This window comes from Nomascus leucogenys, chromosome 7b (assembly GCF_006542625.1).
Source record: "Nomascus leucogenys isolate Asia chromosome 7b, Asia_NLE_v1, whole genome shotgun sequence".
Classification (NCBI taxonomy): Eukaryota; Metazoa; Chordata; class Mammalia; order Primates; family Hylobatidae; genus Nomascus; species Nomascus leucogenys.
The window spans coordinates 47,212,705-47,230,032 of NC_044387.1; the positions used below are offsets into that span (position 1 = coordinate 47,212,705).

Consider the following 17,328-nt stretch of genomic DNA (forward strand, 5'->3'; position numbering starts at 1 on the left):
TGCCTTCGCCCTCTTTTTGTGCATTCTGCTTCTTCACCCCCTGAGGGCCTCTCTGGTTCTTGGGGGACATGCCAGAAGAGGCAGGTGTCAACATTGCAGAGGCAGAACTGCCTGGGCATGGAACGGGCCGCTTCATCCAGGAAGCACACGCAGGGCCAGGACTCCTGGTATGTTTGACGGAGAGGGTTGGATTGGACTTGGGGACCTCCAGCGTTGCTTCTAGGATTGCAGTCCTGTGAGCCAGGTACCTGCACACTCTGAGAAATCTACTTCCCTCTGAACCTTCCTATCCTTTATAAAGTAGACACCTGTTTACCCATTTGTCCCCCAAGCACTGAGGGTCTGCCCTGGATGCTGAGGTACACTGATGAGCTAGACCACCCATGCCTTCCTGGAGCCCAGAGGCGAGGGAGGCTCAATCACACCAAGTGTGTGTGCCCGATGGTGGCTGTGCCATGCATCAGAACCATGGTGCTGTGAGGACAGGGAACTGGGGATTGGACTTTGGGAAGCTGGGGAAGGCTGAGGTCTGAGGAACTAGCCAGGTGGAGAGGGATGAGGATGGCTATTACATGTGACGGTTTGAAGGGATGTGGCTTGGCAGGAGCATGGACAGGCCATGGAGGGCCCTGTTGAGGTCCTGGTCCTAGCACCTCTGAGAATCCTTGAAGGGGTCTGAGCCAGGGCTGAGCCACCTACAGGAGTCGCCCGGCATGGCGAGGCCACCTGTGGAGGGGTCACCTGGGCCTTCTGCCCTGGGCAGTGTCATCTCAGACAGGTGGCCCACTCTCTCTGAGCTGTTTCCAGCTGTAAAGCGCAGAGCAGGAACTCCTCCTGCAGCCCCTCCCACCCGGGCTCACCTGGCTGAGCTACAGTGAGGCTCCCAGACCTGCTTGCCAGCCACTGCCCTGAGGACCAGCGCAGGTCTGCGGGGATAATTGAGGAGGAGGCCCCAAGAGCCATTCCTCAGGATGTCCCACCCGGGCCCCCATCCCAGCACTCTGGGCTCCCTCTCCACCATGAGTTTCTTGGTGGGAAAAACAGGGTGGCCTCTTGAGGCCTGTTGGCAGAGTACACAGTGGTAGGCGGCTGAGAACCCCTAGAAGGCTTTATGGAGGCCTCAGCCTCTCAGCTGAGCCTGGAGAGCTGGACAGAGTCTGCAGGGGCGAGTTCCCTGTATGATTATGGGCTGTGTGTGTGATGGGGGCGCAGTGGTGAGGCCTGGTGCCCAGAGGCCAGGGGAGGAGGCACTGGGCCACAGGAGGACCCCAGAGGCCAGGGTAGGTTCCTCCCCGCTGGGCAGTGGGAGCCAGGCTGGTGGGGGACGGCTCTGGACACTTTTGGAGGTGGTAGGAGGGTTGGGGTGGAGGCCTGAAATTAAACCATGTGGAAGGGGGCTGTGGGAACATGAGGAGGCAGGTGGACTTGGGGAAGAGTGCAGGGAGGGCTGGTCCAGGCTCTCACTGGACCCTACTTCTCCAAGGGGACTGAGGTTGGGGTCTTCCCGAGGTAGAGAACTGACCATAGGTAGACTGTGGACAGTCATCATCGATGCTGCTGGCAGTGGAGCTCCTCTGCTCTGACATTGTCTGTGTCCAGCACCTGCTTCAGGCCCCGCCCTGGGGGAGTGGGAGTCGCATGACTGTCCTAGCCTTGGGTTTGACTTTGGCCCCATCCACTTAGAGGCCATGGGAGAGGTGATTCTGAACGCGCTTGTCCTTTGTGGTTGCCTGTCGTATCCTACTTGCCAGTGTCAACTTCTAATGCAGGGGTGTCGTCCCTCGGGACAGGCTGGGACGGGGACAACAAGATGTGGTCAAGACCACACAAAACTGTGGGACATGCTCAGGCTGGAGTGTGGCTGGGCCATCCAGCAGAGCCTCCTACTTCTCCTGGGCTGGAGAATGACCACAGGGTGGGGCGACCCCGGCGCTGTTGAAAGCTGGGTGCTGGCTGGACACAGTGGGCCTGTGATGGACGGAGCACAATGAACCAGTTGCCCAGCAGGGTAGGGAGCTCAGGAGTGGCTGAGAGGCTGGCCCCCTGCCCTCTGCAGCCTCCTGCAACCCCCACTGGTGGCCTTGTGGGGCTGGAGAGGTCTGCCCAGACCCTCAGTCCCAACTGCAGACAAAGCCTGCACTCCTCTGCAGGGGTGCCTCGGCAGGCTTCTTGGTCCTGTCCTCTCCCTGCCTTTTCCTGACCCCAGCACCGCACTTGGGGGCATCCCTGCTGAGGCAGCAGCTTCCTCACTCACCTCTCAGCTCTGGCCCCTACCCCTCCAGGTCTCTCCCAGCCCCAGCTCCAGCCCAAGCCCCAGCCCCAGCCTGGGCCTGAGGTCATGGTCTGGACTGGGCACGCTGGGATGTGTTTTCCCAAGTGAACGAGGAATCAAGGCACAATCTGAGTGGGAAACCAGTGGAGGGGAGCCCAGGACTAGTCAGCTGAGGCAAAGACATTCACTTTGGCATCTGCATTAATATAGTGATTTATTGCTCCTTTAGCAACATCAGTTATGAAGTTCAAGGGGAGAGAGAAGAAACTGATGAAAACAGCGGCTCATCCGCGACTGTCTTCCTTCTCTGGTTTGTGCCTTGACTTCAGAGCTTGGGCCTGAAGGCGTGAGCTCCATCTCATTCGCCGCTGGCACACTGGGCCACAAACAGCTCACTAGGTGTGCATCTCTGGAGGCTGTTGGGGGGCCCTTCCTCTTTCTCCCTGGTCAATGGCTTGCTGGGGAAGCCTAGGGTGTCCCACTGCCTGGACATTTGCATTGCCAACCCCTCAGGTTTTGTCTCAGGCCGTACCTCGGGCTGTGCCTGTTCCCCAGGCTCCAGCTTGGTGGCAGGCCTCTTGGCAGAGCCAGGTTCAGGGGTCCACAAGACTTCAGTTCCCTGGGAGCTTTCCCCCTCCTTGTTGATGACCATAGAGGGCAGTCCTTGTGCCTTGGGCTGCACCCAGCATTGGCTGAGGGTGTCATGGATGTGGAGCCGCCGGCTGACGTCGGGCTGCAGCATGCAGTAGATGAGGTCCTTGCACTAGTCTGTCAGGTTCTTGGAGTGTGGGAAGTCCACGCGGTGCTCCTTCTGGATACGCAGCATCTTCCTGATGTTGGAGTCATTGTAAGGCATGGAGCCGCAGACCATGATGTAGAGGATCATGCCCAGGTTCCAGATGTCATACACCATGGGCTGGTAGGGGATGCCCTGCAGCACCTCAGGGGCTGCATATGCCGCCGACCCACAGTTCTTGCTTAATCTCTGTTGGCCACTGTCATCCCGCAGGCAGAGCTTGGAGAACCTGAAGTAGAACAGCTTGATGTTGAAGTCCTTGTCGAAGAGAAGGTTCTAACACTTGAGGTTCTGGTGCGTGATGTCCAGGTTGTGGCAGTATTTAATGGCTGAGGAGAGTTGGTGGAACATCTTGCACGCCATGTCCTCGGGCAGGGCTCCCTGGCACTCAATGAACTAGTTTTTTTTCTCGGCCCTGGCTGGGATCCCAGGGCAGATCTGGGGCTGGGGGCTAAAGGCAGGGCCTGGATGCCACCCTGAGCACTGGTGGCTGCTCTGAGGACAGTACAAGCAGCAGGGGCAACACTGGAGAGTGGCCATTGTTTCTTCTGGCAGTGGAGCCCCTCTGCTGTGCCAGACTCTGTGTCCAGCACCTGTTCCGGGCTACGCCCTAGGGGAGTAGGAGTCACATGACTATCCTAGCCTTGGATTTGACTTTGACCTCATCCACCTAGAGGGAGTGAGCACCCCTTCCTCACAGGAGCCAAGTAGAGCCCTGGGCCCCTCAGGATGACTTGGTAGGGTGGGCTGGATGTCACTCATGTTGGGTTGGGTCCCCACCTGCTGTGGCCCTTCCCCCTTTTCTCTGCTCCTTCACCTTCTTCCCTAACCCTGACTGCCCACTGCCAGGCCTTTGTGCGTTCTTGGTTCTCCTCCTTCCAGACAGCCTCCTTCTCCTTCCTGCTGAGGACACCCCAACTACTGTCTCCTGGAAACCAAAAATAAAATTCTAAGCCCCCCAGCCATCTGAATGGACCCCTCCTCTCCACCAAGGGCATTCCAAACTTAACCTGAAAAACTAGTTCAGGCCGTGATAGGAAGTGGGAGTCAGGCCTCATTATCCCTCCTCCCTTCAGGTTTCAGGCACAGCTAAGCAGTGTAACATCGACACAGAGACTTGAAGACTGACAACAGACTCTGTGGCAGTAAGATACCAGCATGACAGCAGGCCCGGAAAGAAACAAGTATTTTACTGCAAAACAGATTTCTTTCACATATTTTGAAGTCGCTCTGCAAAGCTGTTTCTTATGGGGAAAATCTACATTCTGTAGAGAATCCCTATCCCTTTCAAGGTCTTTTCTCCTGCGAGAATTAACTAGAGTCTGGCACCTTTTATTTATTTTTCCTTTTTTTTTTTGAGACAGAATCTCACTCTGTTGCCCAGGCTGGAGTGCAGTGGTGCGATCTCGGCTCAGTGCAAGCTCCACCTCCTGGGTTCACACCATTCTCCTGTCTCAGCCTCCCGAGCAGCTGGGACTACAGGTGCCCGCCACCACGCCTGGCTAATTTTTTGTATTTTTTTTTTTTTTTTTTTTTTTTTTGAGATGGAGTCTCGCTCTGTCGCCCAGGCTGGAGTGCAGTGGCGCAATCTCGGCTCACTGCAAGCTCCGCCTCCCGGGTTCACGCCATTCTCCTGACTCAGCCTCTCCGAGTAGCTGGGACTACAGGCGCCCGCCACCACGCCCGGCTAATTTTTTGTATTTTTTAGTAGAGACGGGGTTTCACCGTGGTCTCGATCTCCTGACCTCGTGATCCGCCCGCCTCGGCCTCCCAAAGTGCTGGGATTACAAGCGTGAGCCACCGCGCCCGGCCAATTTTTTGTGTTTTTAGTAGAGACAGGGTTTCACTGTGTTAGCCAGGATGGTCTCAATCTCCTGACCTCGTGATCTGCCCGCCTCGGCCTCCCAAAGTGCTGGGATTACAGGTGTGAGCCACTGCGCCCGGCCCTATTTTTCCTTTAATTTTTTTTTTTTTTTTTTGAGACAAGAGTCTTGCTCTGTTGCCCAGGCTGGAGTGCAGTGGCATGATCTTGGCTCACTGCAACCTCTGCCTCCCCGGTTCAAGTGATTCTCCTGCCATCAACCTCCTGAGTAGCTGGGATTACAGGCGTGCTCCACCACGCCTGGGTAATTTTTGTATTTTTAGTAGAGACATGGTTTCACCATGTTGGCCAGGCTGATCTTGAACTCCTGACCTCAGGTGATCCACCCGCCTTGGCCTCCCAAAGTGTTGAGATGACAGGCATGAGCCATCGCGCCCGGCAGAGTCTGGCACTTTTTAATAAGAAACATTAACAGTCTCTTCTCTGTGAAGCCTGATACCTGGAGGCTTCATTTGCCTAAGAAGCTTGGTCTCCACAACCCCTTAATCCAGACAGTCCCTTTTATTGATTCCAGGTCTTTAGATAAACTGTTTGAACCAACTGCCAATCCGCATGACCTGGAAGCCCCCCTCCACCCCCCACTTTCAAGTTGTCCCACCTTTTCCGACTGAATCAAAGTATATCTTACATGTGCTGATTGATGTCGTGTCTCCCTAAAATGTATAAAACCAAGCTGTAGCCCTACCCCTTGGGCACTTGTCAGGATCTCCTGGGGCTGTGTCCCAGGCTATTGGTCACATATTGGCTCAGAAGAAATGTCTTCAAATATTTTACAGAGTTGGACTCTTCGCCGACACTGCCCTCCAAGGTTCACCCTGTTGGTGATGACAGGTGAGAGGTGGCACTTGAAGCACTGTTCGCAGGGGCGCTGAGCCTCCTCTCTGCCTAGCTTTCTTTCCTGCACATGTGGCCTTCCCCTAGCCATTGTGTAGGCAGGTTCTCCAGGGAGCCGGCTTCGCTGCAGTCTCCAGGACCTGGCCTTCCCGGTCTCTCTTTGCCGGACACTCCCTTAGGCCATTCCTGTTCCTCTTTCCCCACCCTCAGAACCGGCAGGCCCTCCCTCCTCCACAGCGGTTCGGCCTTAAAAAGACCCCTTTGGGGCGCACTTTTGGGCTGCTCACGGGACCTGAGCTTGCAGGTGTGAAGACCCTTGGAGTCCCAGCCAGGTTCCCACTTCGTTCTCTCCGCTCCCCACCCGCGCGACCCCTCGGCGCCCCGCCCCATGCCCCGCGCCTTTGGATGTCCATCCTTGTGGTCCTGCGCCCTCCGCCCCTACCCCGCGTCCAGAGACCCTATTCCCTTCCGAGGCCCCGCCGCTCAGGCCCCGACCCCGGCCCTGCCTCTCTGCTTAACCAATGGCACGCCTCACTCCGTATGGTCCCGCCCTTCCCTTAGAGGCCGCCCCTCAGTCCCCGCCCTTAGGTCCCCGGCCTCCGCCGTCGCGACCTTAGGCCTCACCCACTTTGGAGGTCTTTGGCTCTGGCCCCGCCTTCCACCTTGACGTTCATTGGCCCGCGCCGGCGTCGCGGGCGGGAGGCGGGGCGGCGCGGCGCGGAGCCGAGCAGGACGACCGCCATCTTGCGCGCAGCTGGAATCGGAGCCTGAGGTTGCAGCCGAGAGTGCACGCCAGCCCGCGGCCCAGCCGAAGCTCTTTCCCGCCGCCTCTCCGCGCTTCGCCCAGGTCCAGCTCCGCCTGACCCTCCGCTTGGCACGGTCCCCTGACCCTCAGTCCGGCCCGGTCCGGCCTCCCAGCGGGGTCCCGCAGCCGCCCCGGGGACGATGAACGGAGGATAAATGGTGCCCAAGGCAGACAGCGGCGCCCTCCTGCTGCTCTTCCTGCTCGTGCTCACTGTCACCGAGCCGCTGCGGCCAGGTGCGCCGCGCGATGGGGGCGGTGTGGGGGCGGGGCGGCGAGCGGTGCCGGGGTCGCCCCGGGACCTCCTTTCACCCGCGGCGCCCTCCTGCAGGGGCCGCGCCTGGGGCAGGGGCGGGCGGGGCCTGGCTCGCGGGCCGCCTGGCACTCTCTGCGGACGCCTGCTGGAGCTTACCTGGGCTCGCGGCGCCTCGGACTTCGTGCAGCTCTGCTGTCCAGGATGTTGCTTCTGGGCCCTTCCCGGGATCGGCGGCGGCCAGGAGCTACGCCACGGGCGCACCCTCCCGCCACCCCAGCGTCGGAGTCGGGCTGGGGACAGTGGCTCTCGGGGGCACCTGGTTTCACAGACGTCCTCCCAGCAGTGGCCTAGTGCCAGCCTCTCGGTCCTGGAAACTCCTCGCCTGGACAGCGGTGGCTGTGGCTATCATTCAGTGAGACGTTGCACTAAAGAAGTGCTCAGGTCACACCGGGCCCAGAGGAGGCACCAGGAGTCAGCCTAGCGTTGTGTGGCCGGCGCAAGCGTCCCGGGAGCAGAGACCTCGCCACTGTGCGGGGGCCCTTAGCCGTGCTGCCTGTATGTGATGAATGAGTCCGTGCTTTGGAACTCTCCTCGGAGCTAGTGTGTTCTTAAGTCTGTGGTGGGGAATCAGAACCGTGGCAACCAGGAGACCCTTTTCTACCTATTTCGGTGTACCTCCCCTTGAACTGCACCAAAAAATCAAACCCCCTAAATGCAGGGCCAATGTATCCATCAGGCACAGGAATCCTGGTATCACTTGCCCACGGTACTTTTAGTGGCCTTCGAATGTTATTTTTTTTTAAGTCAGCAGAAAAAAAATGAACTTTTAGGTCAAAGAAAATGTTTTCATATGTATATTAATACAGTCATCTTTATACCAATACAGTGAAAAAGCATGACTCTTAATATTTCTTAATGGAGGAAAGGTCCCATGAAGGCAGAAGTGCCAGGGCCATCTTCTCTGATGACCAGGATGTGGGAGCACGGGGTGTGTGGCCCTCTCCTGTGCCCTAGCCAGGCTCCCAGCCCAGATACACCGCACCTCTTGGCTCTGCGCTTGTGTCATCTGTATGGAATGTCTGCCTCCTCCCTAGTGCTTACCTGGTGGCCAAGGCCCTGACCCGTGCTCAACCTGGACAGATTCAGTGATGCTTCTCTGGTCTCCCTATGTAGAGCTAGTTGCTCACTGCTTTTGACTGCTCTCTGGGCAGCGGGATGACTGGTTGTGGGGTGGCCTTGGTAAGAACAGAAGCCAGAAAAAGGGCTACCTGTGGAGGAGGGTATCATATAGACTCTTGGAGGTCAGAACCAATGGGTTTGTGGGTTCTCGTGATTAACTTCTTTAGAAAACGTGTATGTACCTGTAGAGAGGTAGAAGGTCACTGTTTTCTGATTCCTGAGTCCTAGTTTTGCAGATGAGGTCACCGTGCTCAGAGGTGAGGCCATATTATGCCTGGCTTCTTTGGGGTGCATCTGGTTCCAGGCCCAGCATCTCCTGCCTGGGTGATAGAGGTGGCTGACGTCTCCGACTCCTTTTTCCTTGCCAGCCTTTTCACATAGTCTGCCAACTAGCCAGCAGCAACTGAGAAAGTGCCTGTGAGTGCTTGCCCCCGCCCATCCCTAGGGAATGCAAGTGACGAGAACAAGCCCCTCCTTTTAGGAGTGCCTGATGTGGAACAGAGGCCAGGTGTAAGTCACTTGTCACACTCCTGTGTGTTGAATACCCCGGAGTGTGGGGTCCCAGAGGTGGGTGGAGGTGGCCATCTTTTTGTACCCGTGAAGAAGTGAGGGCGTCACAGGAGACCTCACACTGAGGTCGGAGTAGGGCATGGGTGGGGTAGGTCTGGCAGAGGGAGCAAACTTATTCTTTCTATTCCACGACTGTCCAGATGAGAACATTGCAGCTACCCATGGAGGCGTCTTGAGTTGCCCTGCAGAACCCGGGGAGCTGCAGCTGGCTCCCTGGCTTTGGCTGGGCAGGGAGGGCAGGCCTCTGGGCCTGATGTGTTCCTTGTATGCCTGCGTCTGCCTCTTCACACATTTCACCCTGTGTCCTTCCTGAGAGTGCTGCAGGGATCTGCCCGGCTGGTGCTTGCAAGAGGCTGGGGCTTCTCTGGTCTTAGTCTGCGTTCTTTCTGTGGGGATTCCGGCCTTAAAAACATACTTGAGTATGAGGAAGGTACCAGTCAGAGCCCACTTCTCAGGAGGGTGTTTTCTGACTCCTGCCTGGTGGGGTCCCTGAAGATGAGGCCAAGCCACTTGGGCCTCCTCTCTGGTACAGGACAGGGTGGAAGGCCTTTCATGGAGTTATGGGGCAGCAAGTGCTTGCTGTACTTGACCTTTCACCAATTTTTTTTTTTTTTTTTTTTTTTTGAGACAGAGTCCTGCTCTGTTGCCAAGGCTGGAGTGCAGTAGCGTGATCTTGGCCCACTGCAACCTCCACCTCCTTGGTTCAAGCGATTCTCCTGCCTCAGCCTCCCGAGTAGCCGGGATTACAGGCATACGCCTCCACGCCCGGCTAATTTTTGTATTTTTAGTAGAGATGGGGTTTTGCCATGTTGGCCGGGCTGGTCTGGAACTCCTGACCTCTGGTGATCCACCCACCTTGGCCTCCCAAAGTGCTGGAATTACAGGCCTGAGGTACCATGCCCCGCAATTTTTTTTTTAAATGCACATTTGAATTTGATTTAAGATGTGTCATGTGCCGGACACTGTTCTAAGCACTAACATATATTAACTCTCAAGAGGTCCCTGCTAGATGCTGTTTTTAGCCTCATTTAAAGATGGGGAAGCTGAAATCCAGAGCACTCATGAAGCTAAGAGGCTGAGATGAGATTTCATCGTAGCAGTCTGGCCTTCCCCCTATCACGCACCCGTGACTGGGGCCTGTGCACTCCAACTGTGTGTCTCCAGCCTAGCCACAGGAGTACCTCACATTGTGCTCAGAACAGCTTCCTTAACCCCAGGTGGAGCCACAGACTGCCTCTGTCCCCTGATAGGTCCCGAGGTCCTGTAGGTGAGGGTGCAGAATCTTTTTCCACGTGGATACTCCAGTCTGAGGGACAGAACCACCCACCCCCTGCCAAATCCCTTCTGTGTTTGGCCATATGACCACTGATGATGTGTGTTACGATCACTGGGGGTGTGATGAGGAAGAAGGGTTGGAGACTACTGCTGAGGTAACTGACAGCGAGATGGTGGGGGGATTTGGGGACCACTGATTGTGATATTGTCTCATTGGCCCTTTCTCCATCTGTGTAAAGAAGGCAGCATCGATTGCTGATTCTAAAACTGTTTTTCTTTCTAGCTTTAATTGTGAAACAAAATTATATCATGAGCCACAGCTCTATCCAGGTTGAACTCACCATACATAGCTGAGAAAAAATTGCCTTCTGAGTGCTGGTGCACCCTGGTCCCTTCCTGCTGGTTGTTGGTCCTGTACAGGGCTTGTGCTCAGCCAGGCCCCTTGCTAAGGTACAGGACTAGAAGATTGTTTTCCTTGTATTGCTGGTACAGCTAGCTGGGAGAGGCAAGTGACTTGTCTAAGGTCACACAGCTGGTGAGCAGCAGAGCGTGGGTTCAGACCCAGGTGGAGCTGGCTGCTAGCTCAGGGTTCTTTCTCTTTTGCTTTCAGTAGGCAGCTGTGCTGAGCTGATAAAATCTCGGGGAGCTGAGAAGTGAGCACAGCACCTTGGCTCTGGAATCCAGAGTTGTTGTTTTTTTTTGTTTGTTTGTTTGAGACGGAGTTTCTGTCTGTCACCCAGGCTAGAGTGCAGTTGCGGGATCTCAGCTCACTGTAACCTCCGCCTCCTGGGTTCAAGTAATTCTCCTGTGTCAGCCTCCAGAGTAACTTTGATTATGGTGCACACCACCATGCTGGGCTAATTTTGTATTTTTAGTAGAGACGGGGTTTCACCATGTTGGCCATGTAGGCTGGTCTCAAACTCCTGGGCTCAAGTGATCCACCTGCTTTGGCCTCCCAAAGTTACGGGATTGCAGGTGTGAGCCACCTCGCCCGGGCTGGAGTCCAGAGTTTTCTTTCATGTGAAGTAGCACAGTGGTTTGGTGAATAGGGAGAGAATGCATATTTTCATCACAAGGAAAAGTGACCGAGGTTCGGAAGTAGCTGGAGAGGTGAGCTTGCACCTAGCGTTGCCAAATCCTCCTGAGTTTGGAGTGCTTTTCTCTATAGCTGGTACTGTGACACTTTGTAGAGTTTGTCCACTGGTAGATTTGGCTTTTGGGTTAACAGGTTCATTTTTTTTAGTTGGAAAGTGGTGTAATATACTTTCTACCTTCACTAGCTAATGAATTTCCCTTTTTTTTCTTGACAAAAAGAACCCTTTTATTTGGAAATAATTTCAAACTCACAGAAAAGTTGCAAGAGTAAAATGAGTGCAGAGAACACGTGCATATCCTTGGCTGAGGCTTCCCTACTGTTGGCATTTTACTTATTTGCCTTATCCCTCATCTTCTGTGTGTATGTGCATGTCTGTGTACTCACACACATTGCTTTTTTCTGAACCATTTGAGAGTAAGTTGTATGCGCCATGGCCCTTTATCCTTGTACATGTTAACCATTGCAGAGAGTAGAGGCTGCTCCCACTTAACCCCACCCCATTGTTCTCACTAACACCTGCTATGTGCCAAGCCCTGTGTCACGTGGGAAGGTCTTGTGGGTGCAGGAAGCCCTGTGGTTAAAGCCCAGGTTGGCCCAGGTGGAGGCAAGCTGGCATCACTGCATGTCAGGGTTATTGTTTTAGTTGGCGCTTCTGGGTTTAGGATTGAAGACTGCTGTTGTGGAAGATTTGTGCTGTGTTAGGCTGCGCCTTCCCTGCTCCGCTTCCCAAGCTAGCTTGTGGGCACTTTCCCCACCCCTTCCTTCCCAGACACTTCCCAGAGTACTGAGTGATTATATTCTCTTAGCAGCGGTGGCCGGTGATTTGTTCGTGCAAGTGTCCTTCTAGCAGTGGTGGCAGGTAATCTTGTTATGCACAGATCCTCTTAGCAGTAATGGGAGGTGATTGATCTGTGTGTGTCCTCTTAGCAGTGAGGGCAGGTGATCTAGCTGTGCACGTGTCCTCTTAGCCATGGTGGGAGGTGATCTGGTTGTGCAGGTGTCCTCTTAGCAGTGATGGGAGGTGATCTCAGTGATGGGAGGTGATCTCATTATGCATGTTTCCTCTTAGCAGTAGTGGCAGGTGATCCGGTTGTGTGCATGTCCTCTCAGCAGTGATGACAGGTGATCTAGTAGTGCATGCATCCTCTCAACACTGATGGCAGGTGATCTAGTTCATGACTCTCCCCTGCTGGACCTGAGCCTTTGACAGGCAGGGAGTTCCTCTGCCTCTCTTGGTTGTTGGCATAAGGAAGGACCCGATTGGCATTTAGTAGTTTCTTGACTCTAAGTGGAATGCATCAGTGACAACATTTAAGGACCCCGTAGAAGACTCTTGACTGATTAGATGTCTTTTCCTTGGTGTGCTATTAGATTTTCCCTTATCATATGTGCTGTTATGTTTGGGTGCTGAGGGTTTGATGACCGTCCTCTTTCCTTTCTTTCCCTGCCAGTCTGCAGAGTGGGCTCGAGAGACCAGTTTTGGGCCAATGGTTCATTGAGCAGAGTGATGCATGGGCTTGGGTACGGTTATTATGTGATAGCTGTGTAACAACTGTGTTTGTGTTTCTGACATGATTTACCAGTTGTCCTGGGAAGTTTAGTCAAAGCCAGTCCATCTCATCCTGCCATTCCAAGCTGCGTGTCCTGTCAGTGTGGACACGGCGGGCTTGGCAGGGCAAGTCTAGGTTGGAGGGTGAATGGCCTGTGGACCCAGATGCCCTGGACCTTCTGGGCATCCACCTGGGAGATGGGGAAGCTCAGGTCTGGTTTTGCCTCAAATGAGCTGTCTGTAAAAGTAGCAGCTGGGATTAGATCAAGCCTTCTCATCCCGGTCCATGGCAGGCAGTTGGGTATGGTGGCTTAAGAGCATGGGCTCTGGAGCCACACTGCCTAGGCTCAATCTGTTCTACTGCTCACTCTGTGACTTCTGCTTCACTTTCCTCATTTGGAACATGGACATCATAACAGCTTTATAGAGATGTTGTGAGGATTAAAATGGGTAAGTATAAAATTCTAAAAAGTGTCTGACATAAAGCAAACTCTTTGTCAGGCAAAATGTTAGTGTTAATCATAGAGTTCAGGAATTCTGAACTGAAATGTGAAATGTGAGATTGTTTGTGCACAGGGCTTATTGGTCGGGAGAGGGCTTCCTCAGGGGGTGGCAGAGTGCAGCGGCTCTGAGGAGTGTCTGCCACACAGAGAGTGCTCTTTGCTATTCTGATGGGATCAGAGGGACTGCGTATGACTTGCTGAGGGCCCCCGAAACAGCCATGGTGTTTTGGACAGGGCTGGGATTGTTCATACACGTTTTGCTCTTTGTCACATTCATGCTGTGTCACCTGGGCCTGGTCAGGCACAGACTGGGCACTCAGAAATCAGTTATTGAACAAATGCACAAATGCCTATTTATATTTTGACATAAAGAGCAACAGCTACTTTAGCCAGCAGGCCTTGCAGCTGCCTCTGGTGGGGGTGGCGAGGAGGATGAGAGCCTTGTGGCAGTCCTGCAAAGGCATTTGCCTTGGGAGGATGGGATCTGGGGGTAGGGGACATGGCTGTGGAGCCAGCTGGCCTGGGCCCCACCCTGATGGGAGCTTGCTCTTGTGGTGGGAGCTGAGCTGAGAGGTGAGAGCAAGTGCGGCTTCTCATTAATGTGGATCCTCACTGAAGCTCACCAGCTGCCCAGCCTGGGGTGGAGGGTTGAGGGGCTCCCAGAGGGAGGGACCCCAGCAAGCCGGTGCAGAGGGAGCACGGCCTCTCTGATGGACTTGCTGGCACCTGGCTTTGAGAACTGGACTGCCCTGTGTGAGGATGTGGCTGGACCTTCCCTGGGTCGTTTGCACAGTGCAGGGCTTGTTTCTGGTCAAGAGCTGGCTGGGTGCGTGGGCTGCACATGCTTGCCTCTTGGCCTTCTCCTCCTCCTCTGCCTGGGGTAGCTGTTTCTTCAGTCACTCTGAGCTGGTCATTGTTCTTAGTGCCCTTGTCCCCTACAGGTCCCTCCCTGTAGGCTGACTTTTGGCTGACCTCTGGCAAAATGGCAGACAGCTATCAGTTTGGTTAGCTTGTCTTCCTTGGTTAGTCTGTCATCCTTCAGCTGTTGGCTGCTACCTGTTGGACAGGACAGTACTGAGGACAGTATTCTGGTGGGTATGCTGGACTAAGAGTCCCCCAGGTAGACCCTGCCCTCTTCCTTGCCTGGGAAGTCTCGTTTTCTGGGAAACCTTCCTTAGGAGTTCATAGTTGTGGAGAGGATTGTTTGTGGCTGGACAGGGCACTGGATGAGGGGCAGGAATCACAGCAGAGGGACCCAGAAGGTCAATACAGGGATGATCAGCAGGAGACTGACCACAGGACCTGGCCAGGTGCTCCACTGAAACTAGGTCTGCTGACGCAGAGGTCTCTCTGGTGCCACTGGCTGCTTCTTAGGGCTTCCAGGTAGATTAGTTTACCTACAAAACTCTCTCCATGGTCTTAGAATAAGAGGACCTGGAAGAGCTAGAGGCTTGTTAGGGGCCATGGCAGGCCTTTGCTGCAGCTCTTGGAGGTTTCTTGGCCACTCCTGACAATGGGAGCAGCTCTTAGGATTTCCCCATCTACCCTATTTGCGAAGGATGCCTGCTAGACCAGCCTGGTAAGCCATGGGGCATGGAGAGAGCCCAAGGGTGTAGAAGATCTTGTCTGGACAATCTAGAAAAAATAAAGTTGATATTTTTTCACATTTGCTAACATTCATACATAGAATATTTTAGATAAATGGAATTACATTTTAAAATTTTTTTATTTAACTTATTTTGAGATCTTTGTAGATCAGTGCATATATAACTTCATTCTTTTTTTTTTTTTTTTTTTTTTTTTGGTAAGGTGGGAATGGGTCAGGGCAAGATTGTCTTAACTTATTCTTTTTTTTTTTTTTTTTTTGTCTCAGACGGAATCTTGCTTTTGTTGCCCAGGCTGGAGTGCAGTGGCCTACTCTCAGCTCACTACAACCTCCACTTCCTGGGTTCAAGTGATTATGCTGCCTCAACCTCCCAGGTAGCTGGGATAACAGGTGTCTGCCACCATGCCTGGCTAATTTTTGTATTTTTAGTAAAGATGGGGTTTCACCATGTTGGCCATGATGGTCTCGATCTCTTGACCTCATGATCTGCCCGCCTCCACCTCCCAAAGTGCTGGTATTACAGGTGTGAGCCACTGCGCCTGGCCCATACTGTTTCTTTAGTTCTAATCCAGCATTCCAGGGTCTTGCTTGCTTTCTCTGTTTCATGTTTGTTTTTCTCTTTTTCTACAGTGAGAACCCTGGCTCCCAACAGCATCAGTAGGTTTACTCATTTGCTTAGTCTTACACTGCACCTGGAATAGTTTCAGAAGTACTGCATTCGCACCACTAGTAACGGCAGACCTACTAAGTAGAGTTTAATTTTTTTTTTTTTTAGCTCTTTGTGTTTTCAGACTGATGGTGTATACTCAAGAGTCTTGGGTTCGAAAGCTACTTGGATTAATTCTCTCCTCTCTTCCATGTGATTGTTACACAATTAGGTTCAAAACTGTGTTGAGGCAGGGCAGGGTGGTTCACACTTGAAATTCCAGCACTTTGGGAGGCTGAGGTGGGTGGATTGCTTGAGCCCAGAAGTTCTAAACCAGCCTGGGCAATATGGCATCTCTGCAAAAAATACAAAAATTAGCTGGGCATGATGGCGCACACCTGTAGTCCCAGCTATTTGGAGGGGACTGAGGTGGGAGGATCATTTGAGCCCAGTGAGCAGAGGTTACGGTGAGCCGAGATCATGCCTCTACACTCCAGCCTAGACAACAGAGCAAGACCTGCCTCAAAAACCAAAACCAAAAAAAACCTCTTTTGATTTGAAACCATGTTTATTAAATAATATTGAAAGTGGTATTTACTGTAACCTCAGTATTGTAACAGGCCCCTCTTTCATTACACTAATTGGTAAGGAAGCACCTCAATTTTGAACAGGTTTTATTATTTTCCTAGGTAATTTTTTTTTTTTTTTAGATGGAGTCTTGCTATGTCACCTAGGCTGGAGTGCAGTGGTACAGCCTCGGCTCACTGTAACCTCTGCCTCCTGGGTTCAAGCGATTCTCCTGCCTCAGCCTCCCCAGTAGCTGGGACTACAGGTGTGTGCCACCACGCCCAGATAATTTTTGTATTTTTAGTGGAGATGGGGTTTCGCCATGGTGGCCAGGCTGGTCTTGAACTCCTGACCTCAGGTGATCCACCCGCCTCTGTCTCTGAAAGTGCTGAGATTATAGGCATGAGCCATCATGCTCAGCCAATAATTGGATATTTTAAAAAGAATTATTTTTCATTTCTGACAGTCCTGAGCCTTGGTTGATGTACTTTTGTCAAAACTCTTGGCAAATCACTTTTTCAGTTTCAGTCTCTTCCTGGAGACCAAAAAAAAAAAAAAAAAAGGGGGGGGTTTAGATGTTCAAGGGCTATTTGGGCCCAAGTGCTGACATTGTGAGCTTGTTGGTTTAACAGGGTCTCAATTCCACCAGCCATCACCCTTTGTGTTTCCTGTCCATCTGATAGCTTGGGTTCGTGCTCTGATAGTCTTTGGGTATGCAGTGGTATGGGGGAGCTGTCTGAAGCAGGGGCTGAGGTTGGCCTGGGAGTTTGGGTGTAGTTGTACACACCCTTTACCTGACAGACTCATTGTGGAGGGGTGATCAGTGAGGCAGGTGGTAGGTCCGTTTTGGAGATTAGGATGCTGAGACCCGGAGAGGTTAATTAGCTTGCCTGGTGGCATCACTTAGCTTTTAAGTAGAAGCAGGAACAGGAAACTCAGGACTGCTGTCCTGAGCCACAATGCTTTGCCTCCTGCACCATGATTCCAAAAGCTGATGAAAGAGCTGTATGGCAGAGGGAGCTAAGTGGAGCGCCACCCCCTGGGGCCTCCTGCCTAAGAACCGGGCACCTTTTCACTGGGTTGGGCATCACTAGTGTTCACAGTTCTGACTGCACCAGCATCTTGTGTGGACATGATGCTGTAATGTCTCTTTGGGCTTGGGTGATCAATTCAGGCCAGCTGGTGACCACCCTCTGTGATCTCACCACACTGATTGCAATCAAAGCTACCTGTGCGTTTCCAGAAGCTTGGGAGGCTTATTAGAATGTTACCTTCTTTTGTGTGGACAGACTTTGGGGGTTTTCAACCTTGTGGATGTATTACTTCTTAACAAACATTCATGAAAGTAAAAGATGAGGAAAAGGTATTTTAAAAGGAAAAAATTTTGTATAACTGAATATAAAACATAGTACTTAGAAAAAATAGATCTAAAATGCTTAGAACCCACAAAAAAGTGAATGAAATTCTAGCTTAATGCTGTTGCATATTTCTGCTT

The 17,328-nt window shown here is 53.0% G+C and overlaps 1 protein-coding gene and 1 pseudogene across 4 annotated transcripts in view; one reads left to right on the forward strand and one right to left on the reverse strand.

The window, feature by feature from the left end:
* Positions 1 to 2,520: 2,520 nt before the first annotated feature.
* On the reverse strand, positions 2,521 to 6,527 carry LOC100591616 (annotated as a pseudogene). The gene is made up of 3 exons (XR_004030832.1): positions 6,413 to 6,527; positions 3,662 to 3,678; positions 2,521 to 3,464 (listed from the first exon to the last, which is right to left on the reverse strand). The product of XR_004030832.1 is annotated as a testis-specific serine/threonine-protein kinase 1-like (transcript).
* Positions 6,426 to 17,328, forward strand: part of DGCR2 (DiGeorge syndrome critical region gene 2) — an 84,353-nt gene continuing 73,450 nt past the window's right edge. For 2 of the 3 annotated variants that reach the window (XM_030815880.1, XM_030815881.1), the window contains exon 1: positions 6,494 to 6,823. Coding sequence is in view for 2 of the 3 variants with exons in the window: in XM_030815881.1 (XP_030671741.1) it covers positions 6,745 to 6,823 (79 nt within the window). In the remaining variant the exon portion in view is untranslated. Of the gene's footprint in view, positions 6,824 to 17,328 lie in introns of all 3 variants that reach the window. The other variant, XM_030815879.1, reaches the window with a different exon arrangement.